The sequence below is a fragment of the Halichoerus grypus genome, chromosome 13 (genome assembly GCF_964656455.1).
Source record: "Halichoerus grypus chromosome 13, mHalGry1.hap1.1, whole genome shotgun sequence".
NCBI classification, from domain to species: domain Eukaryota; kingdom Metazoa; phylum Chordata; class Mammalia; order Carnivora; family Phocidae; genus Halichoerus; species Halichoerus grypus.
In genome coordinates, this window is record NC_135724.1 from 17526220 (window position 1) to 17546312 (window position 20093).

Below are 20093 nucleotides of genomic sequence, written 5' to 3' on the forward strand. Positions count from 1 at the left end.
CTAGTCCTGTTACTTTCCCTAAAACACAACCTGGATCGTGTCACAGCTGTGATCATAAACTTTCAATGGTTTCCAAGTGCTGTCAAAAGGAAGCCCAGACTCCGTAACCTGCCTCCCCAGGCTTCTAGGCCCCAGTTTCCTCTCCAGCCTTATGGATAACCACTGTGCTGTCAGCCAACTGTCTTCCCCACTGTTGCTCACTGGTCCCTGTGTTTTCTGGCTTCTGTACCTTTGCTCTGCTGTTGGGTTCAGAAAATGGAAGGAACCATTTGAGATCATCCAATCCAGTGAGGAAACTGAGGCCCAGAGAGATTAAATGATTGACCAGCCCACTTGCTCAAAAGTCAAGTGTGACAGGGTGCCTGGCTGTCCAGTGGGTGGAGTGTGTGACTCTTGATCTCGGGGCCATGAGTTCAAAGGTCACGTTGGGCATAGAGATTACTTAAAAAAAATCAAGTGTGTCTAATGAAAAAGAAACTCAGGGCAGTTTAGGGTTTAACAATATCAGTTGAATCTTTCATGTACCTGGAGATCAAATAGTGGGCTATTCTTTGAATATCCTCTCCACCCAACTCTGATCCCTAAAAGTGTGGATCTCTGAGCCCCATCTTAAGCATGGCCTCCTCAGAGAAGTCTTCCTTAAGCCCCCAAGTGGGCATCTGAACTCTCAGGCCAATGACCTGAACCTCTCTGATCTGCAGGTAACTAGATATTTATCTAGGAATATTATCTTCTCTATTACATTTTAAGCAAACTCTTTGATTCATTTTTGACTTTACTCCATTCTCTTTAGAGCCTCTTCCATTGTGGGTGAGCAATAAAATTCTGCTGAACGGAGTTTCCAGTGTAAAGAGTGTTCTGTATATAGTGTTGAGGAGGCACGATTCACAAGCCCAGACACCAGCCCAGCGACCACGCACGCGTGCCCCAAATTTCCAGCTACTGCGTGCCATTTCACCTGCGGCACCTTGGCCGCTTTGACCCCAACCCCCTAAAGGCGAAGGAGTGTGGTCTCAGCAGAAAGCCTGCTTGCTGCCACTACAGAATAAGTTTCTTCAGGTCTTTTGGCGTAGTCCCTTTCCCCACCCTCCGCGCGGTGAACCGCGACGCGCGTTCGGTGTCCGGTCCTGGAACGTGACTTGGCCTCGAGGGTGTCCAGCTCCCCTTACCGAGGGAGGTCAGGTCCCAGGCGAGCCGCGGCGCGGCCAGCTTTCCCGGCTGGCGCGGTCACCGACGCCGGGTGGCGGCCAGGCCGGCCGAGGGCGGCGGGAAAGTGACGCGGGGACGGTGGGGCGGGGTGGCGAGCGCGGCCCCCAGGGAGGCGGGAGCGCCCGAGGAGCCGACAGCGACCGCAGCTGCCGGGTCGCGGGCCGGGCGAGGCCGGGGACGCGCTCAGGGGACGGCCGGGGCGCCCACCTGCCGCCAGGGCGCACGGAGGGCGCGGGGCCGGACCTGGGCCTGGTGTGCCCGCCCAGGGGCTCCCGGTCCAGCCCCTCTCCGCCCCCGGGAGGGACAAAGGGAGGGCAGACGGCCGGGCCCGCCCCCAGCCCCAGCCCCAGCCCCAGCCCCAGCCGCGGCTGCCGGAGAGAGACTGGAGGCACCACCCCGGAGCGGAGAAACCAGTTTGGCCGGTCCGGGGGTGCGGAGGGAAAAGGGCGGCTGCCGAGGACCGGCGCACGGACGCGGGGCGGGGGAAGGCGGGGAGCCATTGGCGACAGGCGAGAGCCAGAGGAGCCGCCGCCAACTGGACACGCTTCCCGGGGCCCCGGGCCAGCCCCCGTGCGCCATGAAGCGCTAGCGCGGCTGCCGGGCTGGGGCCAGGCGCTGGCGGCGGCGGCGGCCAGGTGCGCAGCGAGCGCGCGGAGGGGCGCGCACCCGGCGGATGTCCCAGCGGGGGCCAGAGAGCGCCAGGTAAGGAGGGGCGCGGCGCGGGGCCCCCAGCCTTCCCCACCCGGCCGATCCCGCGGTCTCCCACAGGTCCTCTGGCCGCCCCGGAGCGGGCGGACTCCCGGGATGCGGTGGCAGCAGCTGTCCGCGCCCTCCGGCTCCCGAGCCCGCAGCGGTGGGATTTAGGTGGGGGCCAGGAAACTTCGCGGCCTCGGGGATGGGGAGGCACAGCTGGCCGGGGAGGCAGCGCTGTGGAGACGTCCAGGAGGTTTCACTTGCCGGGAGGAGAGGGAACTCGCAGGTGGCGTTTGGGTTGTTTGGGTTTGCCACGCACATGTCTGGGGTTAAGCTTTGAGGGGCGAGCCTGGCAGGACTCGCAGGCCCTTGGGGGGCAGTTCCGTTGGCTTCCCTGCAGTGTCTGCCGCCCGTCTAGAAGCCTCCCGTGGCTAAGTTCTGCTGGGGCCCCCTTTGGGAGCCGATGCCAACGTGTCTGAAAAAGACCTTAGGACCTAATGGACCTGGCGCACCTGCGGGGAGGGATGGAGGGCGCCTGCTGCAGGACCAGGTACCCTCCTGACGTCTTCCGTGAGCCTTAACGCAGGTCGGGAGGTGATGGGGGAAGAGGGGCACTTTTCCTGGTGATGGTAGGCTCGTCTCCGCCAGCTCCCGTGGCACTGCCACGGGCCATGTCCTTCCCTCCCCAGTATGATGCCCAGCGCTGTCATTTCGCCGCTGTGCGTGCGGAGCGGCAACTTGTCCGGACGGGGGTTGCAGAGAATGGCGAGTGTTTTAACCCTCCACTTGCCCACGCATCCCCAAGGGAAAGAAGAGCCTTCAGCTGTCTGCCCAACTTCTCCGAGGGGATGTGCGCGCCTGGTCCCGGAACGCAGACTCGCCACAGCTGTAGGGGGAGGACGAGAGTGCGGAGGGAATGCGGAACGGGGGAGGGGGGTTGGCACGCGCCAGTCGGGCCCCGGGGCCGCATTTCCGCCCCGCGAGTGCCCCTCAACCCCACCTGACCCCTCTGGCCTGCCCGCGGTGCCCCCAGGCCGACCCCAAGTCCCAGTTCAGCGCCGGACGCCGCCGAGCTCCCTTGCCAGAAACTGCCCGCCCGGTTGGCTTGAGAAAAGATTCTCTCCCATCTTCCTGGTTGCGTTGCCTTCAGATTTCTGCCTCTACTCCTTGAGAATTCCAGGAGACGACCCAGGCCACGTGCCTGAAGATCACCAGGCACACACTAGGTTATGGACGAAGGTTGACTGCTTTTAGGAACAAAAACTGAAAATGTGTGATAAAATCTCCAGTGATGGTCAATACGAGAGCATATAAAAAAGAGGAAACACAAAATGTGAAGTAAAAGTTCTAATTTCCATCGTCTCGGGAGCACTTTTGTGTTAGACCTAAAATGCCATTCATTAATGTGGAGCCTATTGGAGAAGGCTTTATGTGAACCTACTATAAATATTTTTACCTTGCAAAAGATAATTAATGCTTATTAGCTGATTCCTTTCTGGGGGAGAAGTCTGCCTGCAATTACTCCCTGAATTTTCTTAATGACTTTCATTATGTAGTGGAGGCTTCCTGGTTGTAGTTTTAGGTAAGAAACCTTAACCACTTTCTTCTTTTGCCACTTGCTGGTGGCTGTGCTTTGGTGATATTTGGTGATTCTGTGTGTCTGTTATTGAGGGCCAAACAAGGCACCTGTAGCTTAATACTGGTGAACACAGATGCCATCTGGGTGAAAGCAGCTTTGGCCCTTTTCAAACTTCCTTTCTGGCCTTTATTTTAAGGAAAATGCATGCCAGGGGCACCTGGGTGGCTCAGTCGGTTAAGCGTCTGCCTTCGGCTCAGGTCATGATCCCAGGGTCCTGGGATCGAGCCCCGCATCGGGCTCCCTGCTCAGCGGGGAGTCTGCTTCTCCCTCTTCCTCTGCCTCTCCCCCTGCTTGTGAACTCTTTCTCTGTCAAATAAATAAATAAAATCTTAAAAAAAAAAAAAAGGAAAATGCATGCCAGTGTGCACTTATTCTTGTTAGTGATGGAACTAGGAGGTGTGTGTTTTTTTTTAATTTTTAAATTAAGACTTTATTTTTTAAAAATTTTTTGAAAGATTTTATTTATTAGAGAGCACAAGCAGGGGGAGTGGCAGGCAGAGGGAGAGGGAGAAGCAGGCTTCCCGCTGAGCAGGGAGCCCGATGTGGAGCTCGATCCCAGGACCCTGAGATCATGACCTGAGCCCAAGGCCGACACTTAACCGGCCGAGCCACCCAGGCGCCCCTAAATTGAGACTTTAAAATAATGATTTGGTGGGGTGCCTGGGTGGCTCAATGGGTTAAACATCTGACTTCGGCTCAGGTCATGATCTCAGGGTCCTGGGATCGCGTCCCGCGTGGGGCTTTGTGCTCAGCGTGGAGCCTGCTTGTCACTCTCCTTCTGTCCCCTTCCCCACCGCTGGTGCTGTCTCAAATAAATACATACAATCTTTAAATAAATAAAATAATGATTTGGTAAAGCAAATGGCTTAACAAAAAAGTCTGCGGACTTAAGGCAAGTTTAATACCGGCTCCCATGTTTCCCCTGGATTTCAGTCTTTGGGATCTTAGCATTCATGCACCCATCAGCTCCTGCTATAAGGGGTTTCTTTCCCTCCCTGTCTGCCTGCCTTTCCTGCCTGCCTTCCTTTCCTTATCTTTGAAAAGCAAGGAGTAGTGCAAAACCTATGGATTTAGATTCCCACAGGTTTCATTCAGTTCTTTTACTTATTTTAAATTGTATTTGATTTTTATAATTTTTTATTATATTTATTTTTTATTTGTGTTTACTTATTTATTTTTATAGATTTTCTTTATTTATTCATGAGAGACAGAGACAGGGAGCAGCAGAGGCAGAGGGAGAAGCAGGCTCCCCACGGAGCAGGGAGCCCAATGTGGGACTCGATCCCAGCACCCTGGGATCATGACCTGAGCTGAAGGCAGACGCTTAACTGACTGAGCCACCCAGGCACCCTATATTTACTTTTTAAATTGTCTAACCTTAGGTAAATTCCTAAATTTTTTGAACCTCAGTTTACCCAAAAAACGATATGATCAACTTCCTTTGGTTGTTGAGAGAATTAAATGAGAGAACAGGTGAATGTCCCTTATACACAGGTGTTCTTGTGTTCTTTCTGCTATTTTAGAAGTAGTATAATGCCCAGATGTTTGGTGTATTTTTTTTTAAAGATTTTATTTATTTATTTGACAGAGCACAAGCAGGGGGGAAAGGCAGAGGGAGAGAGAGAAGCAGGCTTCCCACTGAGCAGGGAGCCCAATGTGGGGCTCCATCCCAGACCCTGGGATCATGACCTGAGCCAAAGGCTTAACCAACTGAGCCACCCAGGCGCCCCTGTTTGGTGTATTTTAATATTTTATTGCCTTGCTGGTTTGAATTCCTTTTCAGTTTTTCATAAACGACATTCATGAAGTCCAGGTGATCCTTATAACTCTAGAGAGATTTGAATCTACTATTTATGTTTTCTCTTATGAATGCAGAGGAACTTGCTTTTTAGTTACCAGAACAAGTTTTGTGGGGTCCATTCATGTCATGTATGTCTAAAGAAAGGTGTTTTTAAGTCCCTTAAGCACATAATTTTAGATTTGCTTCTGTATTTGCTTCTAGATCCCTCTCCTGGGAAGTTTCTGTGTGTGTGTGTGTGGGGGGGGTTGTGTGAGTTTTCAGGTATGTGTTGGCATCGTTCAATTAGCTTAATTGTATTCATAACACCTGTAGGTGTTTTGTTACTTATTAAGTAAAAATTAATTTGCTGCCAGGGAGTTTTAATAACACAAAAAGAAGATAGCTTATCCTTTATTTTGTTAACCAAGTTACTCCTGAATGCCCAACTAAAAAGAATGCCCAATCTAAGATCTTGTGAGGTCTTGTGTTACGGAAGACCTGGCATAGTGGAGGAAGAGTCTAGAAAGCGTGTATATATAAAATAGTCTTGTTTCTTGTTCTTAGAAAACAGAGAAATTATCATCTGATCACCTAAGAATACATTCGTCCTCTCCCTAATACTTCTAAATGCATTGTACTTTTAAATACATTGTTTCCCAAACACACACAATAGGAGGTATGTTCAATAACTGATCCCAGGGCCCCCAGAGCCCAGAGGCAGCAGTAAAATAGAGGTTGGTGACACGTGCTTTGGAGTCCTTTGACCTAGCTTGGAATCCAGGTCTCACAGCTTTCTTAGCTGTATAACCTAGGGCAAGTTACTTAATCCGTCTAGCTTCAGTTTATCTGTAAAATGGTATAATAATAATAATAATAATAATAGTAATAATAAACAGTACCTCACAAGGTTGTGTGATGAGTTCCAAATAAGAGATTGAATCTAGCTAAATTTGGCTTGGCACAGAGCTCAATAAGACGTAGTCATTAATACTGCTGTTGTGTTGGGACGCCTGGGTGGCTCAGCTGGTTAAGTGTCCAACTCTTGGTTTTGGCTCAGGTCCCGATCTCAGCGTCGTGAGATCGAGCCCCACCTAGGGTTCCACACTCACCATGGAGTCTGCTTAAGATTCTTTCCCTCTCCTTTCCCCACCTCCCTGAACCTCCCCCCACCTCCCCACACTTGTATTCTCTCTTCTCTCTCTCTCTCTCAAAAAATTGTTTTACTGTTGTGTTGTTGTTGGTATTGCTCAGTAAATAATTATTGCTCATCCAGCAATTGCCTTTCTCCTAGACTTCGTAGGAAACAGGAATCACTTTGCATGTTGGCATTTATTTAGCAAACGTAGGTGACTATTTGCACCAAGCTTTGGTAAGAAAGAGTCCCCTAGGGTAGGGGGCAGATTCTGAACCTCCACATCCAGGATTTGACTTCTGGGGCATAGATGTCTGGGGACAGCATGAAGTTCGACAGTCCTTGGTGGCCTAGGGACATGCCCACTCAGTCACAGCCATGAGGTGCTGGGTCGGTGGAGGCCTTTGGGACATACAGAACACTTATGTGTCTCCTTTACCCCCCACCTCCTATCTCTTTTCCTTTGGCCTCTGTACTTCCATTAAAAAAAAAAAATTACTCTTCCGTGTTCAAAACTCAGGAGTTTCTGGAACTTGAGTCTTCCTGAAAGGATCCGCGCTCTGTGCGAGTGTCTCTCATTTGTGGCGCCTAGTAAGCAGTACTAATCAGAGACCCTTGATACAATCCGATTCATTCATCCTTTTAAAAAATACCTTGAGGATCTCTTCTCCAGCACTGTCCTGGGGATTACCTCCCTGCTTCACTGAAACCTCTGAGGGTCGCAGAGGGCCTGAGTTATGGGTTGGTTGGTTTGTTTTTCCTTCTTTGGTAAGAACGTAGCCCCGGTGTTCCCTTTCCCTCTGGTCTGGATGTTGTCCCTCTTTGCAAGGGGCGATGGTGGGCCCAGCCCAATTCCAGCTCTGAAGCTCTGTGTTCATTATCAGTCTCCAGGCTAGTGAATTGGCATTCAAGAAGGGAGAGCTGGGCCCAGAGGCTTGCTCTCGGTCTGGGAAAAGGCATTGACTCCTGGTGGGGGTGGGGATGGGGGTGGGTGCTGAGGTCACCCTTGTCCTGGGACAGCCTTTCCGTGTCGATGGCCACCTCCCCTTCTTGTGACTGAGAATCCTGTCACTTCGGCATCGAGTACATGTGTATCCTGACCTTTGGCTGGTAGCTTTGCTCTTTATTGACAGGGCTGTCGTTTATGGCTTTGTCTCTTTGCTGAGTGGCTTTCGTTCCACCAGAGCTGAGGTTTGTTTGGTTAGAGCACACAGTGTTTGAAATCTGTTTTCCAACCTTTACTCAACTTGAGCTGGAATATCCTCATTGGAACTCCTCAAGCACCGAGCATTGTCCTCACACAGTCTCCGATTGCCTGTTCTTGCTGTTGGGGGAGCTCCCAATGGGTTGGATGCATTATTTATTTTATGTGCGATGTGACTTGTTCACAGATTCTTACTGTGTCTTCTTGGGATGCAGTGAACTACTAGACCATTCTTGGAGATATGTATAGATGACCCCTGGATCCAGAAGAAACATTTAATGTTCTCTATAAGAAAATAGATGACCATTTGTCTTGGGTGATTTAAATATTCACTTACACGAGAAGATGGGTCAGATTCTGTATGTTTCGTGCTGGAAACTATTGGCCTCGCCACCATATTGGGAATAAATTTGTGGGCCTGTAAGCCAGGTACTAGCAAATGTTATATCAAAAATTCTGGAGGCTTATAAAACAAGCAAAGCAAGTGTGTGGGGTTCATCAGATGGAAGAGATTGTGGAGATTATGTGAAAATCTGTACTCATGATCTCACCTTAGTGCAGAAGTTTATTTCATGGGATTTTTGTTTAATTGTGGCAAAATATTGATAAAATTTGCTGTTTTTAAATGTGAACTCAGTGGTATTAAGCACCTTCATGGTATCAGGCAACAATCACCACTCTCTATTTCCAGAATTTTTTCATCATCCTATTCTGATACATTGTACCCATTAAACAATAGCTCCCCATTTCTCCCTCCCCACAGCTCCCAATAATCTCTATTCCACTTTGTCTCCATGAATTTGGCTAAGTACCCCATGTAAGTGCAATCATACAAAAAATGTATCCTTTTGCCACTGGCTTATTTCACCCAGCAGTGTCCTCATTGTTCATCCATGTCTTAGCAGATGTCAGAATTTCCTTCCTATTCCTTCCTGAATAATCACTGTATATATACCACATTTTGTTTATCCATTCATCATCCGTTGACACTTGGGTTGTGTCCACCTTCGGCTATTGTGAATAATGTTGCTATGAAGATAGGCAAATGAGTATCTGTTCACAGGAGTTTTTGAGATCATCTTCGGTTTTGTGACATTTATCTATCATAGAAAGTGGCTAAGATAGGCAGGGACGATTTCCTCCAAAACAGCTTGGAGATAAGAACGTGTGGCGCTACGGGGAGGATGGTTGCGTGGAGGGCGCATGAAGGGCCTGACACGTTTCTCTTTTTCACCTGCAGCAGTTCTTACAAAGCCGGCCCATGGTGTGGCTGACACTCTGCTTGCCTGTCCAGGCATAAAAGCTCAGGAGCCCTGGTGCCACAATCTGGAGGCCTCTGCAGATCACAGCTGTCTTCTAGGGAGGACATTCTGTAGTAGAGAAAAAAAATCCTTGACTTTCCTCCAGAACTGACTTGGACTAACACACATTGTTTTCTTTTGGTGGAAGGAGGGTTAGCATGTGAGAGAAACTGATATTTAAATGTTTGAAAAATGGGGGCACCTGGGTGGCTCAGTCAGTTAAGCATCTGCCTTCGGCTCAGGTCGTGGTCCCAGGGTCCTGGGATCGAGCCCCACGTCGGGCTCCCTGCTCTGCGAGAAGCCTCCTTCTCCCTCTCCCACTCCCCCTGCTTGTGTTCCCTCTCTCGCTGTCTCCCTCTGTCAAAGAAATAAACAAAATCTTAAAAAAAAAAAAAAAAACCTTTAAATGTTTGAAAAATGGAATACTTAATAGATTGATCTCTACCTTAGGATCGAATCCATGGTTTTCAAAGTAAGCTTTAAGGCCAAAGGTCAGTCACAGGCTGTGGAATGGCAGAATTATCCCATGTTGCACATGTGTAATAATAGCAGGGTCAAAACCAGAAGCCCTTTTTAAATAATTAGATGTCAGTCTGTTAGGTTAAAGGCATCTTAATCTATATTTTTTAGAGAACAACAGGCACTCAGTTTATGTTCAGACTGTGAAAAATTAGCCAAAATAAGAATTTGCATGTTTTAAAAGCGGGTTTTTTTTTTTTTTAAAGTAAAAAAAAATCTTCAAACTAAGCCCGAATACCACCATCCTTGGGTATTTCCCATCTTCCTATCCTCTGCTCGTTACAGCCACAAAAAGGATATTGGGGCTAACATGACTGATCTCTTGGAGGTTTGATACTTGATTTTGTCTAGCTCAACTTGATTAAGATTGTTTAGAATTTTTTTTTTTCTCAGTCTTAGGCTTCCCCCCTTACATAGAGAAACATGGTGAAAATTCTCAAAGGTCAATTTGAGAACCTCAGGCTGTGTGACTTGGTGAATAAATAGCATCTAATGTGTCCTTTGAGATCACTTGGACCAATACTCTTTTTGAAGCTGAAGGAAGTTTGCCCAGGCCCTGTCTCCTGGTTAACTCTTGGTCTCCCTTCCCGAGTTCCATGGCCAAAGAAGGACTCTCTTGGTTTCTCCTAAGGAACTTCCTGTCTTCTCGGTCATTGCACAGAGTGGACTCTTTCTTAGCCTACTAGTCTGAAACAGAGGCCTCGTTCATCCATCCTGCCAGCTACCTGACAGATATTAAAAGGCACATCTTGTGTTGCAGGCACTTGGCATCTGTCGGTGAATCCAGTAGATGAAGAGCCTGCCTTCATGGAGCTCACCTTCTAGAGAGGGGAGAGAGACAGTCGATACTGAAGGGAGTAAAGCGGTACACGATGTCGTATATCTGAAGATAAGTACTAGAGGGGTAAAAGGAGCAAGCGGAACAGGGTAGAGGGGCCTAGGGGAGGGGGTCAAGAGAACAGGATGCAGCTGGAGCGTGGAGAAGGTGACATTTGAGCAAAGACTCAGCAGGGAGAAGGGGAACCTTGAAGATCTGGAAACAGAGTGTCCTAGGCAGAGGGGACCGATTTCTCTGTGCAGAGGCCCTAATGTGCAGGTGCTTGGCTCCTGATTTGTCTGATGAAGCCCATGAACAGGTGGTTGGCTGTTCCTCAAACCTGTGTGTGAGCAGAGGAATGGGAGGAGAAGCCGAGAGCAGCGGGAAGGGGAGCCCCACCGTGCAGGCTTCCTAGGTGTGCAAGGACCTTGGCTTTGACGTTGTGCAGGACTGGGGGGCATTTGGTGCAGGATGTCGCCCAGTGGAGTAGCGTGATCTGTGGTCTGGTTGCATTTTAAAAGGGTCATTCTGGTTGCTGTGCGGAGATGGGGGGTGGCGGGGGTGGTCCTAGGCAGGGAGCCCAGGTAGGAAGCTGACCCAGGTGAGCCATGGTGGAGGCTGGGACCTGGGTGAGCTCTCTGCGAAAGAGAAAGTGGTGGATATATTTAAAAGGTAGAGCCAACGAGATTTCCGGACGGATTGGCTATGGGGTGGCAGAGAAAGAGGAGCCAAAGATAGCTTTCTTGGCAGGACCTGGGTTGCAATCGGAAATCTGAGTTTGCTGTAAACTGTGTTATAAAGAGGCTCTTCAGAAATATGCATATTTATGTAAAGTCGAGGTCCAGAGAGCTTTACCTTTGTTTATCTTCAGAGCCTGTCTTCCTACATTAGTCGGGGGAGAGGACTGGTAGAAAAAAGGAAATGGTTTGCACAAAGCAGGGAGGCCTTTCCTGGAAGGAAGATGGTCTGTAATGCACAGGGTTTGCGGGGCGAGGGGGCCTCTGCTGCGAGAGGGGAGGGGGGGCTGCCCCCCCCGCCAGGTCTGCTGCCAGAGGTGTTGCCCCCTTGCTGTGCGTTGCCTCCTTGGGAAGGCAAGTTCTTGCTACCCCTCAGGTGCAGGCAGGCCTCCTCCATCTCCATCCACATGTTGTCTTTTTTTTTTTTTTTTTGAGGGAGAGTGAGAGCAAGGGGGGTGGAGCACAGAGAGAGGATCTCAAGCAGACTCCCTGCTCAGTATGGAGCCCGAGGTGGGCCTCGATCTCACCACCCCCAGATCATGACTTGAGCAGAAACCAAGTGTTGGAGGCTTTAACCAACTGAGCCACCCAGCCACCCCCCGCCCCCAACATGTGGTCTTTTTCTTAAATAGCTTTATGGAGATATAATTCATGTGCCGTATAATTCATCCCTTTAAAGTGTTTAGTCCAGTGGTTTTTAGGATATTTACAGAGTTGTGCAGCCATCACCACAATCTGTTTTAGAACCTTTTCATCACCCAAAAAAAGAGATCCTGTACCTGTTAGCGGTCACTCATGTTCCTTCCTCGGCTCAGCTCCTGGCAACCTCCAATCTGCTTTCCCACTCTGGCCTCTATGTATTTGCCTATCTGGGCATTTTGCATAAACGGAATCTTACAGCATCTGTTCTTCTGTGATTGACTCCTTTTACTTAGCAGAATTTTTTTTTTTTTTAGATTTTGTATGTATTCGAGAGAGCAAGAGAGCAAGAGAGCATGGGGGTAGGAGCGGAAGGAGAGGGACAAGCAGGCTCTGCGCTAAATATGGAGCTTGACTCAGGATTCGGTCATGACCTGAGTCCAAACCAAGAGTTGGACATTTAACTGACTGAGCCACCCAGGCGCCCCTGAGCAAACATCCACATTGTAACATTTATCAGTACTTAATTCCTTCTCCTTGCTGAACACACAAGTTACTTTTGCACATGATGTGTTCTTGAAAAAAGACACAGGAAATGGAAATGTTAGTCACAAGCAGATTGACTTACATGTTACAGAGGGAATTGTTTGTGCCCGGAGAGCTAAGTGTGTATGTGTGTGTGCGTGCGCAGTCATGCACACACACGCATGTGTGTGCATTAATTTGTTCTCGTTCACAGTTGAATGCAAAGTCCACGGGATCTGGGAATGCATCTAAAGACCAGTGGCTTCTGGTATCTTAATGATTTTCTTTCATTCAGTGATTCAACAATTACTTATCAAATCCCCTCTACGCTCCAGGGCCTATGCCAGGAAATGGTGGTTAATAGAAGGATGAACAAAACAGATATGGTCCTCCCCTTTGTGGAGCTTACAAAGGTCATTACGGGTGGGGTGACAGGACTAGATATGTAATAAAAGATTGAACAAAGATATGAAACAAACTGATCTTAGAATCACAATTTATGATAAGCACTTAAAGGAAAATAAGACACTATTAAGAGAATAATGAGATCCTACTTGAAAATGACCCCAGAGGAACCTGGATGGCTGTTGATGGATGAATGGATAAACAAAATGTGAGGTATCCCTACAGTGGAATGTTATTCAGTCTTTAAAAAGGAAAGAAATTCTGACACGTACTATACCGTGAGTGAAACGTTAGGGACACCCAGGAGGGGCCAGGGGTCAAGCTTTGATAGGTTCAGAAGTCTCAGCTGGAGACGCATAACTTTGGGAACTGGTGGTGCGGAGGTGGGTTTCCGGAGTTCCACCGGGACGTTGGAAAGCTTATGAAACTGGTGTGTCCTGTCCTCAGGGCCGCCTTTTAATTTTGATAGATTTTTGTGAAATCATACATTCAGCTTTTTTTCCTTTTTAAGCAACAAAGCATTTACATTTGAGCAAAAAAAGCACTTGTACGGATGCACGGGCCCCGCCTTATGGATGAAGAGGAGATGGAGGGCCGTGCAGTATTGTCTAATACTCAGGACAACTGCATACACATCAGATGCTTATCAGATGCAGGAAAGGGTCAGTTTGTTTTGAATGGGAACTTGATAAAGTCACAGGATTTCTCAGGCAGTAGGGCATTTAAATTGTGTAGTGTATGTATTTACTGGCCTCTTTTTGCAAGTGAAGGAACTATAACCTACCTGAGGTCTCAAAAACTAGAAAGTGAACTGTGTTTCCTCAACTCCCAAGGTGAGGGTTCTTTCCAGAACCTTACAGCTGTGTTGGAAAAGCAGTACAGATGACCCAGAAATTGGTTAGCAAGTCAAAATACAGGGCACACAGTTACATTTGAATCTCAGATGAACAGTGAACGATTTTTTTAACATAAGTGTATCCCATGTAGTATTTGAGACATACTTATACCAAAAGAAAATTGTATTTAAAATTCAAATTTAACTGCATGTCCTGCATTTTATTTGGAAACACTACCCAGAATTGAACTTTTGGAACACAAAGATGTTTGCAATTTGAGGACTACTTGTATATTCCATTTGACGACTTCTGGATCTTCCATACATTTTTTTAAAATTTGGGGATTGTGAGGGAGGAGGATTGATTTTTCCTGTTCTTTCAAAATGGCTGTGTTGTGTTATTTACCTGGTCTTTGATGAATATTCATTATTTGTAAAAACAAACAAACAAACAAACAGCCTAGTGTTGGGTGGGGAAAGGCCCTGGGGTCAGGAGATGTCAGATCTGGCCAAGTCACTGACCGTTCTTTGACCTTGGCTAGTAATAACATACTGTATTTTTAGGCCACTTCATTGCTTTGAAGTCTTCTCACTTGGTGGTTATTAGGATGGATGGTATCCCCCATGGACCAGATGAGCAACACAAGGGAAAGCAAGGTCTGGGTGGATGGTCTCTGGCTGAAGCTGGGCTAGGACCCTCTTCCCAACTTTCACTTCAGTGGTGTCAATTAATTTTCAAAGCTCCCATTTCTTTGTGCTTCCTGTCACGCCCCTACGTTTTATAGAATATCTTTCTGATGTCATTCCATGACTCTTCGCAGTCTCCTGTGCCATAAGATTCTAGCTTTTAAAAGTTACATGGTAGATATAATTTCAAGTTGTAAGTTAAGATAATGAAGCACATGCCACTTTGGCAGTCATGGGCAGCCTCCCTGTACGTTGTCCTATGATGTAGTCTGTAGTATTTGACAAGCACGAGGGGCCACCGTGTTGCAGTAGCAAGCTCAGTTTCTTAGATGAGGCATTGTCAGAGTAACAATGATGCTTTTTGGGATTTTTGAAATCCTGATGCTTAAAGTGTACCAGTCCCAATGGATACCTCCAATATCTATGGACCCACATGTAGATAGCACGTATTCTATGTTTTGGGGAGTTCTTCCCGTTCCTCTTGGAATACACACTCACTGGCACGCAGTAGGAACTCAACAGTGTGTTGCGTGAATGATTATAACGGACCCTGTCCTTGAAGACAGCTTTGAAGGCCATTACTTTCACTTTAATGCTGACTTTAGAGAGCTATAGCTGTGTTAGAAATAGTGCTTGCCCTTCAGATATTTAATATGTAGTGGGGGAATCGTACAAAAACATATCTAACCAAAGTACAAGGAAGTAATGGTTTTCACACAACGTAAGAAAAAAGAAACCTGCTTTTCTGATGGCAGGTACATGCAGTAGGTTCTGTCTTGTTTCGTTCCATATTTACTTTATGAAGTATTTTTTATGTCTACGCAACGAATACCATCAATCCCTTTAGAAGGTTTATCAAATTTTAAATGAGACCTTTTTATTTTAAATGGCTTTTTTCCCCTGTATTTTGAGAAAATTTAAATCTACAGAAAAATAATACTAACATTCATGTACGTAATCACTGAAGTTTGACAAAATTTGGAGCGTTTTTAAATGAAAAGACTATTTATTTATTTATTTGACAGAGAGAGACACAGTGAGAGAGGGAACACAAGCAGGGGGAGTGAGAGAGGGAGAAGCAGGCTTCCCGCTGAGCAGGGAGCCCGATGCGGGGCTCTATCCCAGGATCCTGGGATCATGACCTGAGCCGAAGGCAGACGCTTAACGACTGAGCCACCCAGGTGCCCCAGAAAAGACTCTTTTTTTTTTTTTTTAAAGATTTTATTTATTTATTTATTTGAGAGAGAGAATGAGATAGAGAGAGAGAGTATGAGAGGGGGAGGGTCAGAAGGAGAAGCAGACTCCCCGCCGAGCAGGGAGCCCGATGCGGGACTCGATCCAGGGACTCCAGGATCATGACCTGAGCCGAAGGCAGTCGCTTAACCAACTGAGCCACCCAGGCGCCCCGAAAAGACTCTTTTTTAAAAGTTAAAAATCAGTAAAGCCCTGCAATCCATAAGGCACTACATCAGTTTTGAAAAAGAAGTTCCCAGCAAGGACCCAGCCAGAATAACAAAAGGAAATCTATAGTGTGTCCCATGCTACCCAGCCTCAGTGTTCTGGTGGGACTTTATGCTTACTTTTTATCAGATGAAGTTATATTTTATATATAGTTTCCTTTGCATGTGTCCTAAGGAGATCAGTAAGCCTAATATGCTTTAATTATACTTGTCAGAGGATTAAGGGAGCATAAATATTGGTGACCGTTGCAAGAACTAAGGTACATTTGATTTTATAAAGTAAAATTTTGTTTGCTACATTGTCTTAGGAATGGTACAATGATTTTCAGTCTAGAGTACCCTTAGAATTTATTATATAACAAAGTTCATTGTCTTCAAATTTTTATATGAGAATACTTCAAATCTTTCAAACAATATATATATTTTTTTAAAGATTTTATTTATTTATTTGAGAGAGAGAATGAGATAGAGAGAGCATGAGAGGGTCAGAGGGAGAAGCAGACTCCCTGCCGAGCAGGGAGCCCGATGTGGGACTCGATCCCGGGACTCCAGGATCATGACCTGAGCCGAAGGCAGTCGCTTAACCAACTGAGCCACCCAGGCGCCCTCAAACAATATATTTTTTTAAAGATTCTACTTATTTATTTGAGAGAGAGAGCACATGAGAGTGAGAGCAAGCTGGAAGGGGGTGGGGCGGGGAGAGGGACAAGCAGACTCTGCTTGGAGCAAGGAGCCAGATGGGGAGCTCAATCGGATCCGGACCCTGGGATCATGACCTGAGCTGAAATCAGGAGTTGGATGCTCAACCCACTGAGCCACCCAGGCACCCCTCAAACAATATTTTTATCCTAACATCCTGTTGGCCAGTCCTTGTATACTTTAGAATTCATCTAAGCTCTAAGTTGTTAGGAATCATTTTTCTGTCCCAAAGTGTTCAGAATCTGTGTTATCTCCCAGATCTGGCTGTATTTTAACCCCTCTTACTAGACGAAGATAATAGTATCTCTCCTTTGATCTTTGATTTTTTTTTAAACTCCCTTTAACATTTTTTGGGGTTCTTAGGTTTCATGAGCCTTTAGATGACCACATTATTGGAATGAAGGCTTTTAGATTAGAGGCTACGCAGCAAAATTCCCAGCTCTTACTCCCTATTTACGTTAAATTTCCTGGATCCTTCCCTCCCCAAGCTCTGTCCACATTAGTCTCCACTTAACAGGTGACCCTGAGATTTCTGTTTTATTTCTTTGCTTGTTTCCTGGACTGGTGCAGGTCCCATCTTTAGACTGATTCTGAGCATATCCTTAGTAGTGAAATTAAAATGGCAGGGTGATTCGTACTTCATCATCTGGCAATGTGATAGACTTTTTTTTTTTTAAGTAGTCTCTACACCCAGTGTGGGGCTCGAACTCACAACCCCGTGAGATCAAGAGTCGCACCCTCCACCTGCCGAGCCAGCCAGGTGCCGCTGTGACAGACTATTACAAAGCCCAGGCTATTGTTTAAGGAGGAAAACATTTAATGCAAAAAAAAAAAAAAAAAGCTGACAATGATATATTTGATCATTAAACTGCTTTGAATAGGAAAGGAATGTTTTCATTCCTGAGGTTAATGGTGCAGTCGCTTCTACTAACTTTATCTGATATGAAATGTCATTTCCCTCTTAGTTGGAATTCTAATAGGACAGAGCACACTCCTCTGTCTCAGGGTCTCTGCATGTACACGTGTGCTGTGTTCTTTGCCCTTGACTCCCATCTCCCGCCCACCTGCTGACCAGGTGCTACTTCCTTCTCGAAGACTTCCTGATTCTCCACCCTCCCAGGTCAAAGTGAGGGGCCCCTCCTTTGTTCTGGTCACTCTCTGTCCATTCTTGACCCAGATCTCGCCATCTCAGAGATGGTGGCTAGCTTTTATTTTACGTGCCAACTCCACTTGATGTAGTGGTAGTTATCTAAACTCTGCTTTTCAAAGAATTGTCCTGGAGTGGCAGCAGCAGACTTACTGAGCTAGAAGCTCGGGAAGTAGGACCCAGCCATCTGTGTCCGAACAGAACTTTCAGATGATTTTGACACCTGCTCCAGGTTGAGGACCACTGGCCTAGAAGTTTTTGGTGAGTAGGATTCTGAAGTCACGTCCCGCCATGGCAGGGAAGGGTATGTGAAGATTCCTTAGTGACAGACATCACCTTGAGCAGGTGAGAAGCAGGACAGGTGTAGGCCCCGGGGTGCTGCCATCCTGAGCTGTATTGTAATCGCTGGTCTAGCTGTCTCTGCACTAGTCTGTCACCTGCGTGAGAAGAGCACCTGTTTAGGGCTCACTGATGTAACCCAGCCCCCAGCACAGGGCTTACCTTATAGTAGCTGTTCTACAAGGACAAGGCCAATGGTAGAGTCAGACATGTGCCTTTTTCTACACTGAGGGTCACTGGAATTAGCTGCCATTATTGGAAGATGTTCTCTGAGAGCAGGTGTTGAAGTTGGTTGTTTTTTTCTTAGTGACACTGGGGTTAGAAGAACCACATGTGGCCTGATCAAGTGAACTTTATGGCTTCATTCCTTTGGTAAGGTGCCAGAGGAGAAGAACCATGTCCTTGGACCTTATTACTTATTCAAATAGTCACAAACAAAAATTGGTATTTTAAGATTCTTTTAGCACCAACTTCTGGTACCTGTTGCCATCCTTTGCAAATGCCACAAAATACCAGGGATTATTTTTAGTTCGCTCCTACTTGGGAAAAGTGGACTCTTGTGACATCTTGGTTTGGATCGGAGATCTTTTTACCAATGATACTTCGAAGCTTCTAGCCCATTCTATCACTCTGAGCTATAAAATATTTGCATAAAAGGGAAAAACAGCTCACACAAAGATTCACTCACTGTTTGGGGGTCTGTGTTTATTATCAAAAGACAATAAAGCTAAAAGGTTTTCAAGATCTGTGGACTATATTGGGGTTAGTAGAACTACAATAGTTTCTTATTAGATAGAGCAAGGTCAAGCGTAGTACTAGGTCTGGTTTTATTCAGTGAATTCTAGGTGCTTGTCCACAAAGCCAGAACATGAGAAAGTTGAAGTGGTTTGTGGAACTCTTCCCCTGGGCGGGCTGTGAACTTTCAAGACCGAAGTCAGGCACCAGCTTTATTAAAGACTGCAAAAGCTTCCCTAACCTAATTAGCCGGGGCGATTTGGGGCCCTAGGGCATATTTTAGGTTGTCACAACTCAGGGGGTGCAGCTAAACATCCCACGATGCACAGGACTGCTTCCACAACAAGGCATCCCACCTGAAATGTACAGTGCTGGGCTTGGGAAATCTTTCCCTACACCACGGACCGGAGTCCTCTGAGAATGCTGGTTCCCCGGGACTCCCTCCCAGCCTGCTTCTGCCTCCCTGAGGGGATCTGCTCCATTTCGGTGGCTTTCGGCACCATTAACACGCCAGTCCCTGCTGAGTTTCCACAGCAGCCAGCTTTTTTGCCCTGCCAGCCAGTCCTCTCCGCTGGTGGGTCTCCAGAGCAGCGCAGGCACGGCGCATCCAGCGCTGACACGCCCCCCCCCCCCCCCCCCCCGGTTTAGAACGACTCCTCTCCAGCTGATGCTGAAGCCAGACACCTGGACTTGAACTGTGACCCCCTTCCTCCTCCACATTGTGCCACCCCGACCTCCATTTCCTTTTTTTTTTTTTTTAAGATTTTATTTATTTGAGATAGAGGGAGCACTAGCTCGGGGGTGGGGGGAAGAGGGAGAGGGAGAAGCAGACTCCCTGCTGAGCAGGGAGCCCCACACGGGGCTCAATCCCAGGACCCCGGGATCATGAACTGAGCTGAAGGCAGATGCTCAACTGACTGAGCCACCCAGGCGCCCTGCGTCCTCCATTTCCAATCCACCTCTTAGATCTGCTGCCTCTACCTCCACAAGATCTTGAGTCTGTCTGATTGTCTCCACTGCCACCCCCTTATTCAAGCCACCACCAACCTCCTCCTGGGCCACCCCCCCCACCCTAAGAGTCCCCTAACTGATGTCTCCACTCCCAGCCCAGAGCGGCCACTCACGTCCTGGGTCACATCTGTGCCCAGCTGCAAAATTTTTTGTAGCTCACCATTGCACTGATAACATTTACCTCCTTCCTGTGGCTTAGCAGGTCCAGCCTGCGACCCCCTGCCAGTTTCACTCTTGTCCTGCTTCAGCCTCTGGAGCATGACCAGCCCTTTCCTGTCCCGGGACCTGCACATTTATTGCTTTCTCACCTGAAAAGCTCTTTCCCGCAAGGACTGCTTATCTTTTGCTTTTGGGGCTCAAGTGGCATTTCATCAGAGCATTTTCTGACCACCCCCCATGAAAGTAGGTCCCTCCCAAGCTATGCCCCTTGCTCTCTTTCTCGTCCCTTCATCTGCTTGTGGGATTATTGCTGTGCTGCTCCCTGAGTCTGGAAGCTTCTGGAGAAGGGACCACATCTGTCCTGCTCTCTACAGCTCAGTGGTGGACAGAATGGATATTAGTGGGAGTGGTTGCTGCCTGG

General features: G+C 47.5%; 1 protein-coding gene across 1 annotated transcript in view; it reads left to right on the forward strand.

Moving 5' to 3' along the window:
* The first annotated feature begins 1554 nt into the window (after positions 1-1554).
* Positions 1555-20093, forward strand: part of ATP8B1 (ATPase phospholipid transporting 8B1) — a 121327-nt gene continuing 102788 nt past the window's right edge. The window contains exon 1 of the mRNA XM_036097509.2: positions 1555-1911. Coding sequence (XP_035953402.2) covers positions 1883-1911 — 29 coding nt within the window. The 5' untranslated portion in view covers positions 1555-1882. The remainder of the gene's footprint in view (positions 1912-20093) is intronic.